The sequence below is a fragment of the Geospiza fortis genome, unplaced genomic scaffold (genome assembly GCF_000277835.1).
Source record: "Geospiza fortis unplaced genomic scaffold, GeoFor_1.0 scaffold488, whole genome shotgun sequence".
Taxonomy (NCBI): Eukaryota; Metazoa; Chordata; class Aves; order Passeriformes; family Thraupidae; genus Geospiza; species Geospiza fortis.
Genome location: NW_005054365.1, coordinates 1,748,179 through 1,764,837, shown reverse-complemented (window position 1 = coordinate 1,764,837; position 16,659 = coordinate 1,748,179). Strand labels below are relative to the sequence as shown.

Sequence of the window (16,659 nt, the reverse complement as noted above, 5' to 3'; positions counted from 1 at the left end):
ACTGGGAGGGAGGTAGTCCAGGAAAATACCCCAAAATTTCTGCCCAGTGTGTTTCTTATGAGTCTGGCATCACCTATGTATCAGAAACAACATTGAAAAAAGAATGCTCGAAGAAGAGGGGTGATCTGAATATATTTATTTGACCCAGCCCTAAAATAGCCCAAAAAAAACCCCCAAAAATGCCAAAAAAACCAGCCAAAAAAACCATTTTCAGTAATAAGATAAATTAGTTCTGTTAGCAAAGACAGTGTTTTGAACGATAATGGGAAAAAGCATAATATGCATGTTCTGACTGACTTACATGTGAAAATTCCAAATGGCTGTTATTTCCTGAGAGGTGATGGGAAGAATGAATTCGCTGGATAGTGTAAAATGTAGAATTAATTCTGAATGATGTGCAAAATCTTTCTAAATGGCTGGGACATAGCCTTCATCTTCTGTTGTTTTTTGGTTCTGTGTGTATGATTTCTTTATGGTACTGCCAAAATGTCCCTGTTGCTCAGCAACAGCAGGCTGGAATAGCACCAGTCAGAGGAAATCTACTGATTTACACTGGACATAAACTGTGTTCTCTTGCTCAAGTGCATATTTTGACAGAAGGGTGAAAGCAGCCTCTGTTGGTTTGCCTCTCTGGGGCACTCGTGGTCCTGGGTGGGGAGATCTCAGTTCAGGCATTAAAATGCCCTTTTACAGTTTGATACATCACAGAACCAGGGAATGATTTGGATTGTGTTGGACACCTGAATGTCATCAGCCAGGCCCCCTGCAATGGGCAGGGACATCTTCCACTGCACCAAGTGGCTCAGAGACCTGCCCAGCTGCAACTTGACTTTTTCCAGGGATGGGGCATCATATCTCTGGGCAGTGAGCCAGTGCCTCACTGCCCTACCCATTAAAAATATCTTCTTTTTATCTGGTCAGAATCATTCCTCTTTTACTTTAAAACCACAAACCCTTTTCCCATCATCACGGGCCCTGATAAAAAATTTGTTCACATTTTTCTTAAAGAGATCTTTAAGTACTGAGAGGTCACAAAAAGATCTCCCCAGAGCCTTCTCTTCTCCAGGTGAGCACCTCCAGCTCTCCCAGCCTGGCTCCAAAGCAGAGGAACTCCAAAGCCCAGGGCATCTCCTTGGCCCTCTGTGCCTGCTCCAGGAATATTCTAGAAAAACCTGACCTCATCTAGCCCCCTCTGGGGACCTGTCCAGCATCTCCCCTAGGAATGAATCCCTGCCTGGTCTCGAGGGGGTTTCCGTAGCTCTGTTGACCCAGTGCTGTCCCTTGGGCTGATTGTGCCTTCTGTACAGAACCAGGCTTTGCACTTGCAGGTTTAAGGAGGTTTGATGCCAAAGGACTGCAAAATGCCAAAGGACTGAGAGAGCTGGGGCTGTTCATCCTGAAAAAGGCTCTGAGGAGGACTTAGAGCTCCTTTGAGTGTCTGACCTGGCTCCAGGAGAGCTGGAGGAGGTTTTGGCTGTCTTGGGTGGCAGGACAGGGGCAATGGGTTTACACTGCCAGAGGGTAGGGATGGATGGGATATTGGGAAGGAATTCCTGTCTGGGAGGCTGATGAGGCCCTGGCATCAATTTTCCAGAGCAGCTGTGGCTGTCCCTGGATCCCTGCAAGCGTCCAAGGCCAGGCTGGATGGGGCATGAGCAACCTGGGATAATGGAAGGTGTCCCTGCCCATGGCATAGGGGCTGGAACCAGGACCCTTTAACCCAAATGATTTTGTGATTCTGTGGTTCTGTGATAAGAACAAAGAGGAGAATTTAAAACTTTACCATGTATTCCCCACACACTGATTTAAAAATTTTCCAGCGTCTTCTACGCTACTTGCTTAAGAGGTAACCTGTCTTTGGAAGAGCTTAATGATAATAAAGAGAGAGGAACTTATAGCAAACTCAAAAAAATATGAATGTTTGTTTTAGAATTTGACTCCACAGAACATTGTGTAGACATTTATTAAGTAAATCATGGAAATGCTACATTTTACAAGTGAGTGTCAGTCATACAGAAATACTGTTGAACATCTGAAAACCTAAAGCTTCACCAGAAGATACTGCCTACAGTTCATCACAAATATTTTACACTCAGGCCTTTGTGATGTTTGCAAAAATACATGGTTTGTTTTTTTTTTTTCTCCCTTCCCAAACTCAGAAATCATGCTAGATTTTATTTCATCTGCTATAAGGAAGGCAGGTTTTGGTTTGCTTTTCCTGATGTGATGTTAATGCATGTAAGCTCCTGTCAGCTGAAGGAGCTGAGGACATGGAATATTTTTGGTGAAGATACCAGCTTCAACATGGGACAGAGTATGTCAGTGAGCCAGGCAGAAAGGTTGATGCCTGTTGAGGTGATCCACACTGCTGGGTGCAAGGACAGCTTCCCTCTTCCCTCCCTGCGCACCCTGGGAGCCTGGGCAGAGGTGGCACATGGCTGGTGCCCTGCAGAGCTCTGCTGGACTGACCCCAAATGTCCCCTTCCCACCGTAGGACAGAGAGAAAGGCAGAGCGGCAGCTTCACAGAACCACAGAGTCATTGCCAAGGCCACCCCTGACCCATGTCCCCAAGTGCCACCCCCACAAAGCCTTAAAACCCTCCAGGGATGGGGACGCCACCACTGCCCCAAACAGGCTCTTCCTAGGCTTGATAACTATTTCTACAAAGATATTATCCCCAATAATCCACTCCAATTTATCCCAAATAATCCAATCCAATATTATCCCCAGTAATCCAATCCAATTTAAGCCTTCCCTGGTACAATCTGAGGCCATTCCCTATCCTCTTGTTCCTGTTCCCTTGGAGCTGTCCCTGGCTGTCCCCTCCTGTCAGGGAGCTCTGCAGAGCCACAGGGTCCCCACGAGCCTCCTGAGCTTCAGCAGCAAGCTGGGACAGGGCCACATTTTGCTGTTGGATATTCCTGGGCTGAGTGGAACAGTGTAGGGAGACGAGTTCAGAAGATCAGCTCAGATTAGTTCTATTTGTGCACTGACTGAACAGAGCCCTTTTATTGCATAGGAAAGGGACAGCAATGACTTTCTTGCTGCCCCTCCTTTGCTAACCCATCACCAAGTTCAAGTATTAAAAGAAATCATGAGATTAACACAAAAAATCACAAAAATCATGTCTATCTTATGTTTGTTGATTGCTAATGAACATCTCCCTCCATGAGGCTTGAGAGGTCCTCCAGGTAGAATTGTTCACAACCTATTTTATGCTTGGCAAGGAGCACTCTTATTCCACTTCTCTGCTACAATGAAACTCTCTAAGATGCCTCCTATTGCTGTCATAAGGTGTTTAGCCATTAATTTGAAGTCCTCTCATATGCTGAAAGATGCTCTTTATTTCTTTATGTCTGATTTCGGCGTCTTCAACTTCACAGAGAGATTTTTCTTTTAGGCTTATAAGTCATTTTCCCGTTGCTTATAATTCAAGTGTCTTTTCAGACATGTGTGCTTTAAAATCATAACAGGTTGATATTAGGGAATGGTCCTTCCAGCACAGCCCAGTCCTACCTAATAGAAATCTTTTGAATAGAACAGAGGTGGTGGGAAAAGTCTCTGCACACAGAAGTGGTGTTGGACATTGTAGCATACAAATCACAGTCTGCTGGGCAAGCACCTCATGCTCATGCCTTAAAATGAGCTGAGTTTCTCTCTTCTTGGGTCTCTATGCCTCACAGCAAGACTTCTCATGTTTCTTCATCATCAGGTAATAGGCTCTGTTGGCTTCTGGGTAGGTGACTTTGGAGAGTGGCAGCCTGCAGATTCCAGAGTGGTTCGTGGTCATTAGTAGGAAGGTCAGGGCAGACAAGCAAAAGGGCCAGGTTCCAGATGCCACCCCAAACTGCAAAGAAAAACAACAAACCATGCATTTACCACGTGTCTTTCTTTTATTAGACTGACACCTATGGCCAGCCACCTTGGGGCAAGGTTTCTGGAGGAAGCCTAGACTCGGTTTTGCTTTGAGTCTTTCCTTAGGGAGACTGGGTTTCCTTATGATGTCTTGACATTGTGCATCAGCCTGAAACATCCACCAGCTCTGGTGAGAGGGCTACCTCATCTGCCACGGGGAAGGTTTCTTGGGTGCACATGAGGTAGGAGAGGGTGACAATGAGACAAGAGAGCAGATACCAGAAACATTCAGCTCTTCCCTGGGCTGTGGTACTGACTGACTTTTGGCAAATGCAAAAAGAAGTTAACCTAAATTTAATGTCTCTTTAACATGTGCAGGGCCCTTTTTCCAATTGCTTCAGGCATGAAGTAAATATCTGAAAGAGGGAGATGTTCTATCAGCCTGCCAGTGCCTAAAGCAGGTCCAGGAGAGCTGGGGAGGCACGTTGGGGAAGGACTTAGACAGGATAAGGAGGAATGGCTTTCCTCTGACAGAGGGCAGGGTTAGATTGGGTATGGGGAAGAAATTCTTCCCTGTGAGGGTGATGAGGCCCTGGCCCAGGGTGCCCAGAGCAGCTGTGGCTGCCCCATTCCTGGAAGTGTTCAAGGGCAGATGGGGCTTGGAGCACCCTGGAACAGTGGAAGTTGTCCCTGCCCATGGCAGGGGGTGGAACTTGATGAGTTTTAAGATTCCTTCCAACCCAAACCATTCCATGATTCTGTGATCTCACAAGTGTCTGGAGCTGAGCTGTGGAAGTTCACACAAACTCCGAGGATGGAAAGTGGCAAGTGATAATTCCAAGTTACTGGTTCCACCAGGAATCACACCAACCCCCTGGGCAGATAGTAACCCCATGTCCCAGACCGTTTCTGCCTTTGGCTGAGTTTTTCTCCACATCTTGGTGTTTTGTCTGACAAGTCAGGGAAATCAGCCCTTAGCTGACCCCCTACTTACCACAGACAGCATGTGGGTCACTGCGGCTCCCAGGTAAGCACTGAAGAGTGCTGTGGAAAAGAAAGGCAACTCCTGGTGAGGTCAGCTGCTCATGGAGCAGAACAGCAATGACAAACATGTCTCCTTCTGCCTTGGGTAGCTCAGCCAATGATTATGACCCTGTCTGGGCACTACCCTGCTAAACCCCTTCCTGTGTCCCCTCCAACCTGGAGCTTAGGGGAGGGGAAAAACAAACAAACAAACAAACAAACAAACAAACAAACAAACAAAACTGGAGTGATGAAAAATGTGCAATGGTATAATGGGCTTTTGAAAAATGCACTGATGGGGAAAGTATGTAGCTTGATGGATGGGGTTAAATAGGAAAATAACCCTTCCACTCTCATCTGTCCTGCCTCCAGGGCTTGAAGGTGGGTCAATGACATGCAGAGCTAAATCTCTCTTATATGAGCACTGAATGAGCAATAGTTTCTCTCCCAGCTCGCTCTGATATTGAAATTTCATATGGAATTGCCTTATAAATAATTCTTCTATCCTGCTGTGTTGCCCAGCTCATGCCTTTGATCCATTTCAAGAGAATGGGGAGTGTGTACTGTCTAACTAGAGCAGAGCCCCACTCTTCTCAAAGATTAGGCATGTCCTTCTGCAAAGAAGGAATTTGAGCCGGTATCTATGGCTGGAAAAAAAACCCCACCCATGATTCATCCAGCAATGAGCGAACAAACACAACTAATGACTCAAAACAAAGCTGATTTGATTTCAAAGACCTCAGTTCACACGTGCCCACCGATCACAGCTCTTTCTCTAAACACAGCTCTTGGCCAAAAATGAAAGCACAGAGTGCATGAAAGCCGTGGCTCCAACACCCAGCCCCACCACTCGTCAGCCTCACCTACATCCATCTGCCCGCCTGGGGTGCCCATCTGGCTCCAGCCCACCTCTGCTGTGAGGAGAGGTCTCTTCTCATCCTGTCTCAATTCAAAGGGAGGTGAGAACCTGCTGGGTACCTACCACAGGCCATGGCCAGGAGGTGTGTCTGCCAGGTGAGAGCCAGGAACATGCCCCCGATGGCAGCACAGGACAGGGAGCTGTTGTAGCCCCACAGCCCCAAGTAGATTTGGCTGAACGGTGTTGCTAAGCTCAGCCCTGGAAAATAAAGCCAGAGAAATGTGTCATTCCTTGGCCAAAGGGATGAAAGCGGTGGAGAAGTGGCATCAATCCAGATTTTCAAGGGTTCTGGCCAGCATTTGTACATGGGGCTGTTTGTAGTCGTGTTGCTAGGGTCTAAAAGGGAATCGTGGCAGAATTTTCCTGTTGCTGCTGAGCTGGCTTTGGTGATTTCATTTCGGCAGAACACACATGAATGAATGAGCCTACATGTGAACCTTAAATGAATCCCTGAGGCCTGCACGTTCAGGCCGATGGCTATGACTTTCATTGATCTGCCCCTAAACCCACCAGGATACACTCAGAAATTAAGTATTTTGTGGTAAAAATTAATCTCAGCAGAACAGACACTTTTTTCTTCTGAAAGTTTTCATCCTCATAAAACAAGGTAAGAGAATGGGGAAGTGAATCAAAAGGAGTCTTAAAGCAGAAGTTTGAGCATATTTTGTTTGCAATTAGCCATTCTCCATTGGATGAAACACTTGTGACTTTAATTGCTCCAGTTATTGTAATTCCTGTTTTACTCTCCACGCTTTTATATAACTCTGTGGTACAAGCCAAACCATTACCTGCCAGCATCCCCACTGCTGAGCCGATCACTGTGTGGATACAAATGAGTGGAGAGGAGATAAATAAACCAATCAGGAAAATTCCCCCAGTCCAGGGGTTGTCACAGCCATAAACCTGGCCCACGCCGACTGGGATGGATTGCAGGAGCTGTGGAAATAAACAAACCAAACAAGACAATTTGTTACCAGCTTTGTAACTTTTTTTTTTTTTAAACCTATTTTTCTTAGCCAGGCTCACATTTGGCATTTGTTGGATGCAGTCTTTCTTTTTAGTTGGAATATTTGGACAGGTCTCAGGAGACAGCAGGGCATTTCCACAGGGTTTCCCCTTCCATGAAAATGAGTCATGGCTTGTTCCCTTGCCCTGAGCTCCTCTGCCAGGTTTTTGCTCTAAGATCAAAGGTAAAGATTTTGTGAAAGGGTTTAATCATCCTCTTTGCATGTGCTGATTTTTGCATATCCATAGGGACCATGAGAGTGAACTTAAGAGATGGTTGGGATCCACTGGGAATATGAGCAAGAGTTACTGGGCTGGTGGGACAGAGCCCAGCTTGGTCACAGCTTAGAGATGGTTTTGAGGCATTTTTTGTATACAGTCCCCATAAAACTATGTGCCATGGTAAATGTTCTTTGAGAAATGTCACTTGTGGGTTTCTATTTAGCATCAGTTAACTTCCTTTTCTTAATCACTCCCTGGGAACCCCTTAAAATAGTCAGCGGAGCCTTAGGAGAAAATAGTTACTCTGGTATCTGTATTGTATATGGTGTAATCCAGGAGAATAAAATGTTCCTTTGGAAAGGTCCCACTTGAATATAAATTAAAAATGTGTGAATGTGTACCTGCGCCCAAGTTTTTGACCATTCTAACACAGTAAGATCTGCTTGCTCATGGTCTAATCAGAAAGATGCAATTTTACAAACAGCCCGTATCTGAAAAATTAAAATTACCCAGTGAGTTAACTGGAATTCTCAGCACAACCTTAGCTATGGGGAGATGATCAGTATATGCATAGAAATAGAAATAGGTAATTAGATTCAAGAGAGTATTTGAAGATTATAATCTATACAATTGGCTCCAACTGCACATGAAAAGATTCTCCTTTTCAAGCTATCAAAAAAATTTACATTCCTAGAACAAACCCTTATATTTTGGATAATAGTTCTCTTATAAATCAAATTTTGCACTGCCAGGCCATAATGCAGTAACAAAAGAGGTGGACCTGTTGGAGCCAGTGCAGAGGAGGCCACGGAGATGCTGCCAGGGCTGGAGCCCCTCTGCTCTGGAGCCAGCCTGGCACAGCTGGGGCTGCTCAGCTGCACAAGAGAAGGCTCCAGGGACACCTCAGAGCCCCTGCCAGGGCCTCCAGGGGCTCCAGGAGAGCTGCACAGCCACTGGGGACAAGGCATGCAGGGACAGCAGCCAGGCAATGGCTTCCCAGGGCCAGAGGGCAGGGACAGACTTTGGGATCTTGGGAATTAGGAATTGCTGGCTGGGAGGGTGGGCAGGCCCTGGCCCAGGGTGCCCAGAGCAGCTGTGGCTGTCCCTGGATCCCTGGGAGGGTCCCAGGCCGGGCTGGATGGGGCTTGGAGCAGCCTGGGATAGTGGGAGGTATCCCTGCCCATGGCATATGGGGTGGACTGGATGAGATTTAAGGTCCCATCCAACCCAATCCATAGGAATTTACAAAGGAAGAAAATACATTTTTGTAGTGTTTTAACTTGTAAATGGAGGGGACTGTGACCCTTAAGACATCCTACCATTGTGATTTCAGCATCTGCCCAGGTGATGTTCGGTGTTGCCGTTGCAGGACGAATCACAGTCGTAGGGAAGAAGAGGTTGTGTGGTCCTGAAGCAGCCAGGTAGAGGGTCAAGGCCAAGTTGAAAGGCAAGGTGAGAACAGGCAGGTCCCACTTAGAGAAAACTGCACTTAAAGCACTGGTGAAAATAGGGCTGAAAGAAGAACAAAATGAAGCTTGTCAGATGGGCAAAAATCACACCACATCCAGCTATAAACCCAGCTGCCGTATATTTGGTCTATTTAAAAAAACAAAAAAAAAAAACCAAACCAAACCAAACCAAAACAACCTTCTCTTCCTTCTAGCTGTTTAATTTCCTCAGCCTTTCTGATCAAATCAGAGACAGAAAGTTGACTCCATAAATTTGCTCCCCCTCCAAATGCAATTATCAATGTACAGATTCCTGTCTTGTTATGTTAGTATATATGGTGAATTTGGAAATGTGAAGGTGACTGGATCCAGAGTTATTCCCCAGCTCAGTCTCAGTGTTTACCTTTTATTTTTAGCACCTGAGGTGGACTGGGACTATGATACCCATGCTGGGTCTGAGTGAACTGTGAATGAGGCTGTGTGCCCTTGCTCAAGCTTGTGAATCAGCAGTAAAAGCTGACATCAAAGTGACTGTAACACCACATGAAATTCAGGCAGACAAATTACATGTGTGGTTTTAGCAATCTGCAGCTAGACATTTTGGGGTCAAAGACCAGGTTTCAAAATTTTTTGCTGGCCAAATACCTAGCGGATTATGGTGTCATATATATGAGTAAAATATTACTAGTTGTTTGTTTCGATTAGTGTCAACCATCATGTCTTGGGACCACTGAACAGCTTCTGTGCTTGGAGAAGTAAATTTTCATGACATTTTTATATGGTGACTTAAATAGATGAAACACTTGTGGTTGATGATGGTAGGAAATAGTGAAAATAATGTTCCTCTTGAACAGAAATGAATTGATGCATCACAGCAATATGACTCACGTTCAGAACATTGAATTACATATGATCAGTCACTGATTTTTGTTTTCCCCACTGGGATTATTTCTGATTATGTGGGTGTTTTTGTTTGTTTCTGGATTACATCTGAGTTTAAAAGTGTAAATAACAATGCAGATTTAACAGTACGTATGTGTTAGTTGTGTTGCCTCTCCACTGCTGCCTGCATAGAAATGCAGCGGCTCAGACTCATGTGTGAGGACTCTAGGGGGTGGAAGGAGGAGCAGAGGAGCCATCTGTCTTACCAGGTCATGGACACCAGTGCCACAGGCAGGAGGAGCCACCAGTTGTAGTCTCCATCAGCAGAGAAGACAGCCATCAGCAATCCCACCAGGACCCCGTTGTATCCGTGCAGGCCTGCTGCTATGGCTGATCTGTGGGGAGGGAACAGCTGTCCTGAAGCCCTCTCCCCTGAGGGTGCTTTGCTCACATCAGCACTCCCTCCCCATCCAGCTGTGGCTCTGTTTGGGGATGACCTGCTGGAACTCATCCACAGAAATTCGATTTTTCACACCTGGGTCAGCACCTACCCCCTTCTGCAGGATTGTCCAGTGTCCCCCTGCGCCAGGTGCAGCTGCTGGGGGAACTCTCTGGCCCTACCAGACCAGATACATGCCCAGTCAAGGCTGGATCACACAATGACAGAAAATTTGGGTTGGAAAGAGCTTCTTAAAGACCACCTTGTTCTACCCTATGCTATGGACAGGGATACCGCCCACTAAATTCAGGCTCCTCATCCACACCAAACATCTAACACATAAATCAGCACTGAAGTGGCCACCTGAGGGGGGAAAGCATGGGCTTACCTGTCCTGACCCAGAATAAGTGCTGTTAAAGTTGAGACAAGTGTTCCCACACATCCTGTGAGTGTCCACCACGGGTTCTGCAGCAGGAGCCCGGCCAGAATGACCAGCCCAGTGAGGGGGTTGTTGACAAACATCACCTGGGATATCCCCCGCAGCACCCAGTCAAGGAGCTGGATCACGAGGGGTTTGTCTGGAAAAGATCAAATCCAGCAATAAAACAAGCCCCCCAAATCTGCAGATGGTACTGATTTGGGATGTATTTTTGAAACTCAGAAAAAGTTTTGGCAGTGGGACTTGGCACCACTGCTGAAGCAATGAATCAACAAGACTGTAAAACCTGACAGGGATTTATTATGGTCCACAGTGAAGGCTTACAGCTGGAAAACTGAGATGAACAGTGAGGTTGCCAGAACCCTGTGTTATAAAGTACCCTGGACCAGATTCATATGAACCAGCTAATTTATGATGTCTGTGGCTCAGATGGCAAATCGTGTGTGTATCCCACTGCTGATTTATTACAGGGACCAAACACACCTACCTATGTGTAATTTAACTTCACAGTGGCATTAGGCTTGACAGAAACTGCTCAGCTGAAAGGACATGGAGTGTTAAGAAGAATGGCAGAGCACAGAATAACCATCCAGGGCTATGTTCTGTGGGACTAAATTCACTTTGTACATGGCATGCTGGGAGGTAAATGTCATCTCAGACATCCCCAAGATTTAAGCACTATGTGGATCTCTGCACAAAACTGATTTTTTTCCCCTAAAAAAACGAACATAAATCAGGGTAGAGGTAGTTTCTATACTACTCTAACTTGAATCACATCACTAAGAAGTTAGTTATTACTCCTTTGATGTACTTTTTTTTTTTTGGAATCCACTGTCGTTAGTCACAATGAAGTAGGTTTACCTTTCAGCCAGGTTCCAAAATCCTTCATGTCTCCAGTGAGGTAACCCACAGCTCTGCAGAAACTCTTCCCACCTGTGCTCAGTGGATTCTGCTTTATTGGCATTCCTTCCCCCTTGGTTTCTATCTTGACATCAACACAGTTTTCCATGTTGATGTTCTGAACCTTTGGTAAAATTCAAGGGAAAAGAAAAAACAAGAGTTCATTACAATGTCTCTTTCTGATCCCTGTTTATTCTCTTTGCCACATTACTGCTCGCCACATGTTACTTTGGAACCATAAAGAGGAAAATCCTTGCTCTGAGCACCTGCTTCTTTTGTCTCCATGAGCACATTCCCTCTTCACATTCCCTGTCCTCCCAGACTTCCATGCAGTTATAAGAATATGCCTCATTTATTAAGCTTCTCTGCTGCTTAACCCATATTTCCAGTTTGAATTTATCCATCAGCCATCAATAATAGGCACCTAAATTCAGTTTTATAATCGCCTATTGGCATCAGTTCAACCTTTCTCGTGAGCACAGGCTTAGCCTGGGGTTGTCCATGGTGTCTTATTCCATAACTCGCACGCATTCATACATTCCTTTTTCTCATTTGAACTGCACTTTAAGCTGACCAAACTTTAGAAGTACCCAGCATTGATTCAAGAGTTTGATGCCAGAATTCACAGTTCTTGCTTTCCACTCTGCCTTAGTCATGGTGCTTTCTTCTCTGCTGAGACAGTTTTGGGAACTGCATGTTGGAAGCTGTAGTAAGAAACCCTCTGAGACAAATGAAAATACACATTAAATTTACCAGATGCTATAAAAAGTTTAAATAAGGAGAAGGACTGTTTTAGGCCCAGGTGTTTAGGCCTAAATAAGGTGTTTGGGGTGCAGGGCTGGGAGATGGGTCCCCTTTGGGACACACATCCTTTGCATAAGGGGTTGTTGGAATAACCTTTGGCACCTCATACAGCCTAGACAGCATCGTTCAGACACATGGTTCAGAGGCTTACACCTAACAGTAAAAACCAGTGCCTATAGCCAGTTTATTGTTTGTCTAAGAGACAATTCTGAGTGTGAAGTCATCAAATAAATAAAAAGCCCTGTGCCTGGAGCATACTCTGTTTCCTGAACTAATTCTTGGTGATTATCAAACAAGCATCAGACAAAGTGTGTTGTTGTGTGAATACAGAGCCAGTGGTGCTTCAGGTCTCACTGGTGAATGCCAGCTTGTGCAAGAAAGTAATGAATTTATACTGGGAGCTGATAGTCTAAATGGGATGATACAGACACATAGGTCTTGTGTTCTTGACTCTCTCAAAACTTTATTAAAGGCCTTGTAAACAGCGTGGGGAGAGAACTTATAGCTCAGAAACACAGGTGCTGAGTACTTAAGCTGCTTCACCCCTGGGCATTGCACTTCCAGACCCTCCAGTGTGGTTAAGCAGCTCTGACTCTGTGTAGGAGAAAGCCTGGTCCATGCACCATTGGTTAATCCTGGACATTTTCTTCTTCTTGTGGTACTGGAGGGATGGTGGTGACATTTCAGGAAGGAGTAAATATTTGCACAAATAATTAATGGACATTTTCTGCCTTCTGGAAGAGCTCAGCTAATAAAAGGATAGGTTCCATATGAGAAGCTGATTACAGGACCAGTAAATACAGAAGAGTATTGAGTTTGGCTTTGTGTAGGACATGAAGGTAAGGACCTGGAATAAAAAGGCTAAGGAAGAAAAGAAGAGGAGGAAAGAGGGTGCTAGGGATGGTGTCTTGATACAGAAAGGCTTTTTTTTTTTGTGTCTATTATAACTTATTATATTAATTCATTAACCTTCACTTTTTTCATACTTTATTCTGGAATAAGTGAATGGAATGTACTTTCAGTTAAATCAAAATTTCCAGCCAAGATAAACACTTTCCGTTTGGTGAAAGTGCATTTACATTTTCCTTTCAAAGGATCTCCCTCTTTATGCCAGTTGGGCTTTCTCTGTTGCTAACCTGCAAAATGAAGTGCTGCTGCAGTGCAGAACGATGCTGTGAGTCCCTGGGTGTTCCCCTGCATGCTGAGTGAGGAGCTGCTTGCACTCAGGGGTCTGCAGAATGGGATGTAATGTGCATGTGAAGTGTTGCAGTCACTGTCCATTCTACTTGTACAGCGGAGATAAAAAATAGATGAGGCTGAGGGCCTGAATTCACCAAAAAATGGATGTATTTCTTTGCCATATAAAGGCAAGAGTGAGCTGGCAGGGCTCCTCTGCCCTTTCCAGGGGCAGAAATGAGGCCAGCTCACTGCAGCTGGCACGGCAATCAGACCAGGTGACCTGGTGAGTCACTTGCACTAACCTGTCTCCAGCTTCACACCCTGTGAATACCCAGCGAGTTCCGGAGCATTCCGAGTCACAGAGGCTGCAGGGTAATCCTGGTTACCCTCTGTCCTGCAGGGCTGCTCAACTCGTGTTCATTATGTTACAGAATCATAGAATACTTTGTGCTGGAAGGGACCTTTAAAGCTCACCTATTCCAGACCCTCAGGCGCTCCCATTTGAGCTAGCCATGGGTCTCTCTAGAGGGACCACAGGAATTTCATTTTTCAGTAGAGCTTGTGGTGAGTGACAGGACAAGGGGCAGTGGCTGCAAGCTGAGAGAGGGCAGGGTTAGATTAAACACCAGGAAGAAATTGTTCCATGTCAGATTCCCTGTCAGAGATTTCCCAGAGAAGTTGTGGCTGCCCCTGGATCCCTGAAAGTGTTAAAGGCTAGGATAAACAGGCCTTGGAGCAAACTGGGATGGTGGAAAGTGTCCAGGCCCATGGCAGGGAGTGGGACTGGATGAGCTTTAAAACCCCTTCCAACCCCAACCATTCTGCGATTTTTTTATGCTGAGGGAGAATGAAACCATTACTGAACAGCCTCCTCACCTGCAGAACAGCCAGGTGGGAAGTGGGTGTAGGCCAAGAAAACCTTTGGTTTGTGGTCCTCATGACACAGTAAAGACCCAGATCCAGCCCCACTGGTTTCATGACTCCCCTGAATCCCATCCCAGGCACTGTGTGGGGGCTGCATCCTGTCTGAGGGGGTTTTGTTATCACCACAGCCCTGAGGCTTGTCCCATCTGTTCAGAAACACAAAGTATGAAGGACTTGCACCACTTCTACTGAGTTTCCCAATAAGAGCATAAAGAGGTAGTGAAACACATGGAAACTGGTACCAGCATAAACATTTTTAGGCATTTTTAGTGATTTTACAAAGCAGTACCTAGCATATATATGCGCGGATTAATGATTTGTTAACATATTATGTTGCTTCAGGGAGTAGGTGGTAGCAGGTATTAAGGAAAGGAGAGAATACAGAAGGTGTCTTATCTCAGAATTTTGGATATGCTCAGAGAATTTTAACACAGTGATATCTGAATAAGAATGCAGACTGAAGTGTACATGTTCTGATGGGGATTTCATGTGTGCTGATCAGCAGCAGGTCTTTTGAAGGCCTGCAGCTGAAGTTATGCAAACACATGGTTTTCACTGAAAGTGTTATTTTTTCTTAGTGCACAAAGCAAGGAAATGGAAATAATTGCAAAAGGAGTGTTCTGCTGGAACAGACTGCTTGGCTTCTGCAGGGGGGTCGGTTTGGTAATTTTTGTATTCTTGATTTCTATTAGTCCAGGGAAAAAAGAAAAAAATTAAAGACTAAGTTCTGTTCTCAGGCAGGCAGCTTGGAGCACACTGCCTCGTCTCACATAAACTCTCGAGAGGTGTTCCAGCCCTGCACTGCAAGCTCTCAGTACTGGTGTGTAACTGGTGAGATACACGAGCAGCAGCAGAACCCAGGCAGAGCCTGTTTGAACACACTTTTCATCTCAGTGCTGCAAGTGGTTTGTAGTGTGCTGTAAGTGCAGAGAAACTACTGAAAACCATTTTTATGGGAAGTGAGAGCTTCCCATGAAACAAAGCAGAAAACATAGAAGATGTTTCTTTTCTATGAAGACGAAATCATCACAGGGTCGAGATGTTAATCTACCGTGTTTTTCTAATCGTCCTTTCAGAGTTAATAAATGTCCTGTAGCAAAGTGCTGATGTTATGCAACCCCGTGTCTCCCTAAATCAATTTTCCTTCCACTGGTGTGCACTTCCTCCCTTGCCAGGCCATACCCACGGCATCCCAGTCATGCCTTCTAAAGCCGGGGCTGCACTCCTGCAGCACCTGGCCCTGCAAACACTCCTTTATCCGCCTGCTGAGGAGGAGACAAGCCTGGCCACAGGTTGGTTTTGTGTTGTGCATGGTAAGAGCAGCGTTGTGCTTGCAGCTGGGAGAGGGATGGAATCTTTAGTTTGGCTGATTAATGTTCCAGGTAATGGGCACTTCCAAGCTTGGGCATGGGGCTTTTACCTGTGGAAATGCAGCAAAACTATCTAGTGCTTTCTCTTCTTTCTGGAATTTTCCTCTCTCCCTGCCAAAATCCAGGTTTCTCTGAGGGTTTAATTTATGGTGAGGTATTTGTTTGTGCAAGGACCTGCTACCGCACAATTGCGGCCATTGTATCTTGCATTCTCTGAATTGTTGCTGTGAAGTCTGCAGGCAGCCAAGCTCCGTGAGCAGCCTGTTTTTAGAGGAATTCCTGCATCCAAGCACAATAGGAGGAAAGGGCCAGACTCTCAGCAGCTCTAATTCCAGCACAGCCTGTGTGATGTTACCAGGGGTGTAGTAAAGCTGGATTAATATTGTGTTAGGCATAGGAACACACGCAAGCACAAGCACAATCCTTGAAACAGGTTATAATGCACTTGACCCTCACTGGAAGAAAATAGCTCAGGTTCTCCCATAGAAGATATATTTCAAAGTATTAGATCCAAAGAAAGCTTACACCTCAGATTCAAATATTCATTAAGCTCGCATGCAATTCAGTTTTCAGAGACCTGTCTCTCAGGGGCAGAGAAATACAGAGACACTATCTCATCAGCTGTCTATTATTACTATCCGGGCATTTTCATTTGGCAGAATGGAAAGGCAGTAAAAGGAAATGTTAAATAGTTCTGGTTATTTCTTGTAAAAATTTATTTCTTTCTCTATTTCCTCCAAAGCTCGGCCACCTGGGCTATGCAGTACTAATAAATCCTCACCCTGCTAGAAACTGCTTGATAACTCATATTCTTGTGCTCCTCCTGAGCCTCAGCTGCTCTCCTTCAGCAGGGCTGCTCAAATGCTGTTTGCCAGGTGTTTTGAGGGAGAGGAAAGACCCAGGTAAGTCAGTAACAGGGAGCATTAAAAGGAAAGAACAGAGTGCTCTTACCTCTCAGACGAGCTTGGGAGGAGCTGTAGGTTTGCTGGTTAGGCCAGAAGGAAAGTAGGGAAGAAGAAAGTGTCCCACCAGCTTATATAGGCTAGCATGGCTCCTGTCCTGATATTACTGATTTGTTTCTCCTCCCCCTTAGCGAGCTCCAAGTGAATGTTAAGAAAGTTCCCCTTTGAATTCTCCACCTTTCCTCTTGCTCTGTCCTGGGTCTCTTGCCAACAATCTATCCAAATGTCCTCTTTCCTGCTGGATTTTTTCTTTAAGTTTTTTTTCTGGTTTTTTTTTTTTTTTTTAG

General features: G+C 45.3%; 1 protein-coding gene across 1 annotated transcript; it reads right to left on the bottom strand.

The window, feature by feature from the left end:
• Positions 1–1,945: 1,945 nt before the first annotated feature.
• On the bottom strand, positions 1,946–16,408 carry SLC14A1 (solute carrier family 14 member 1 (Kidd blood group)). Its single transcript, XM_031059648.1, has 9 exons — positions 16,362–16,408; positions 11,095–11,257; positions 10,183–10,372; positions 9,622–9,750; positions 8,345–8,537; positions 6,587–6,734; positions 5,862–5,996; positions 4,851–4,900; positions 1,946–3,848 (listed from the first exon to the last, which is right to left on the bottom strand). The coding sequence occupies exons 2-9, from the start codon at positions 11,240–11,242 to the stop codon at positions 3,672–3,674; spliced, it is 1,170 nt and encodes a 389-aa protein (XP_030915508.1). The 5' UTR covers positions 11,243–11,257; positions 16,362–16,408; the 3' UTR covers positions 1,946–3,671.
• Positions 16,409–16,659: the final 251 nt, after the last annotated feature.

Coding starts and splice junctions, on each gene's coding strand:
- SLC14A1 (XM_031059648.1), bottom strand. CDS start 11,242: ATGGAAAACTGTGTTGATGTCAAGATAGAAACCAAGGGGGAAGGAATG. Junction 6,735..8,344: donor CAGATGCTGAAATCACAATG/GTAGGATGTCTT, acceptor TTATTTCCACAG/CTCCTGCAATCCATCCCAGT. Junction 3,849..4,850: donor TGACCCACATGCTGTCTGTG/GTAAGTAGGGGG, acceptor TTTTCTTTGCAG/TTTGGGGTGGCATCTGGAAC.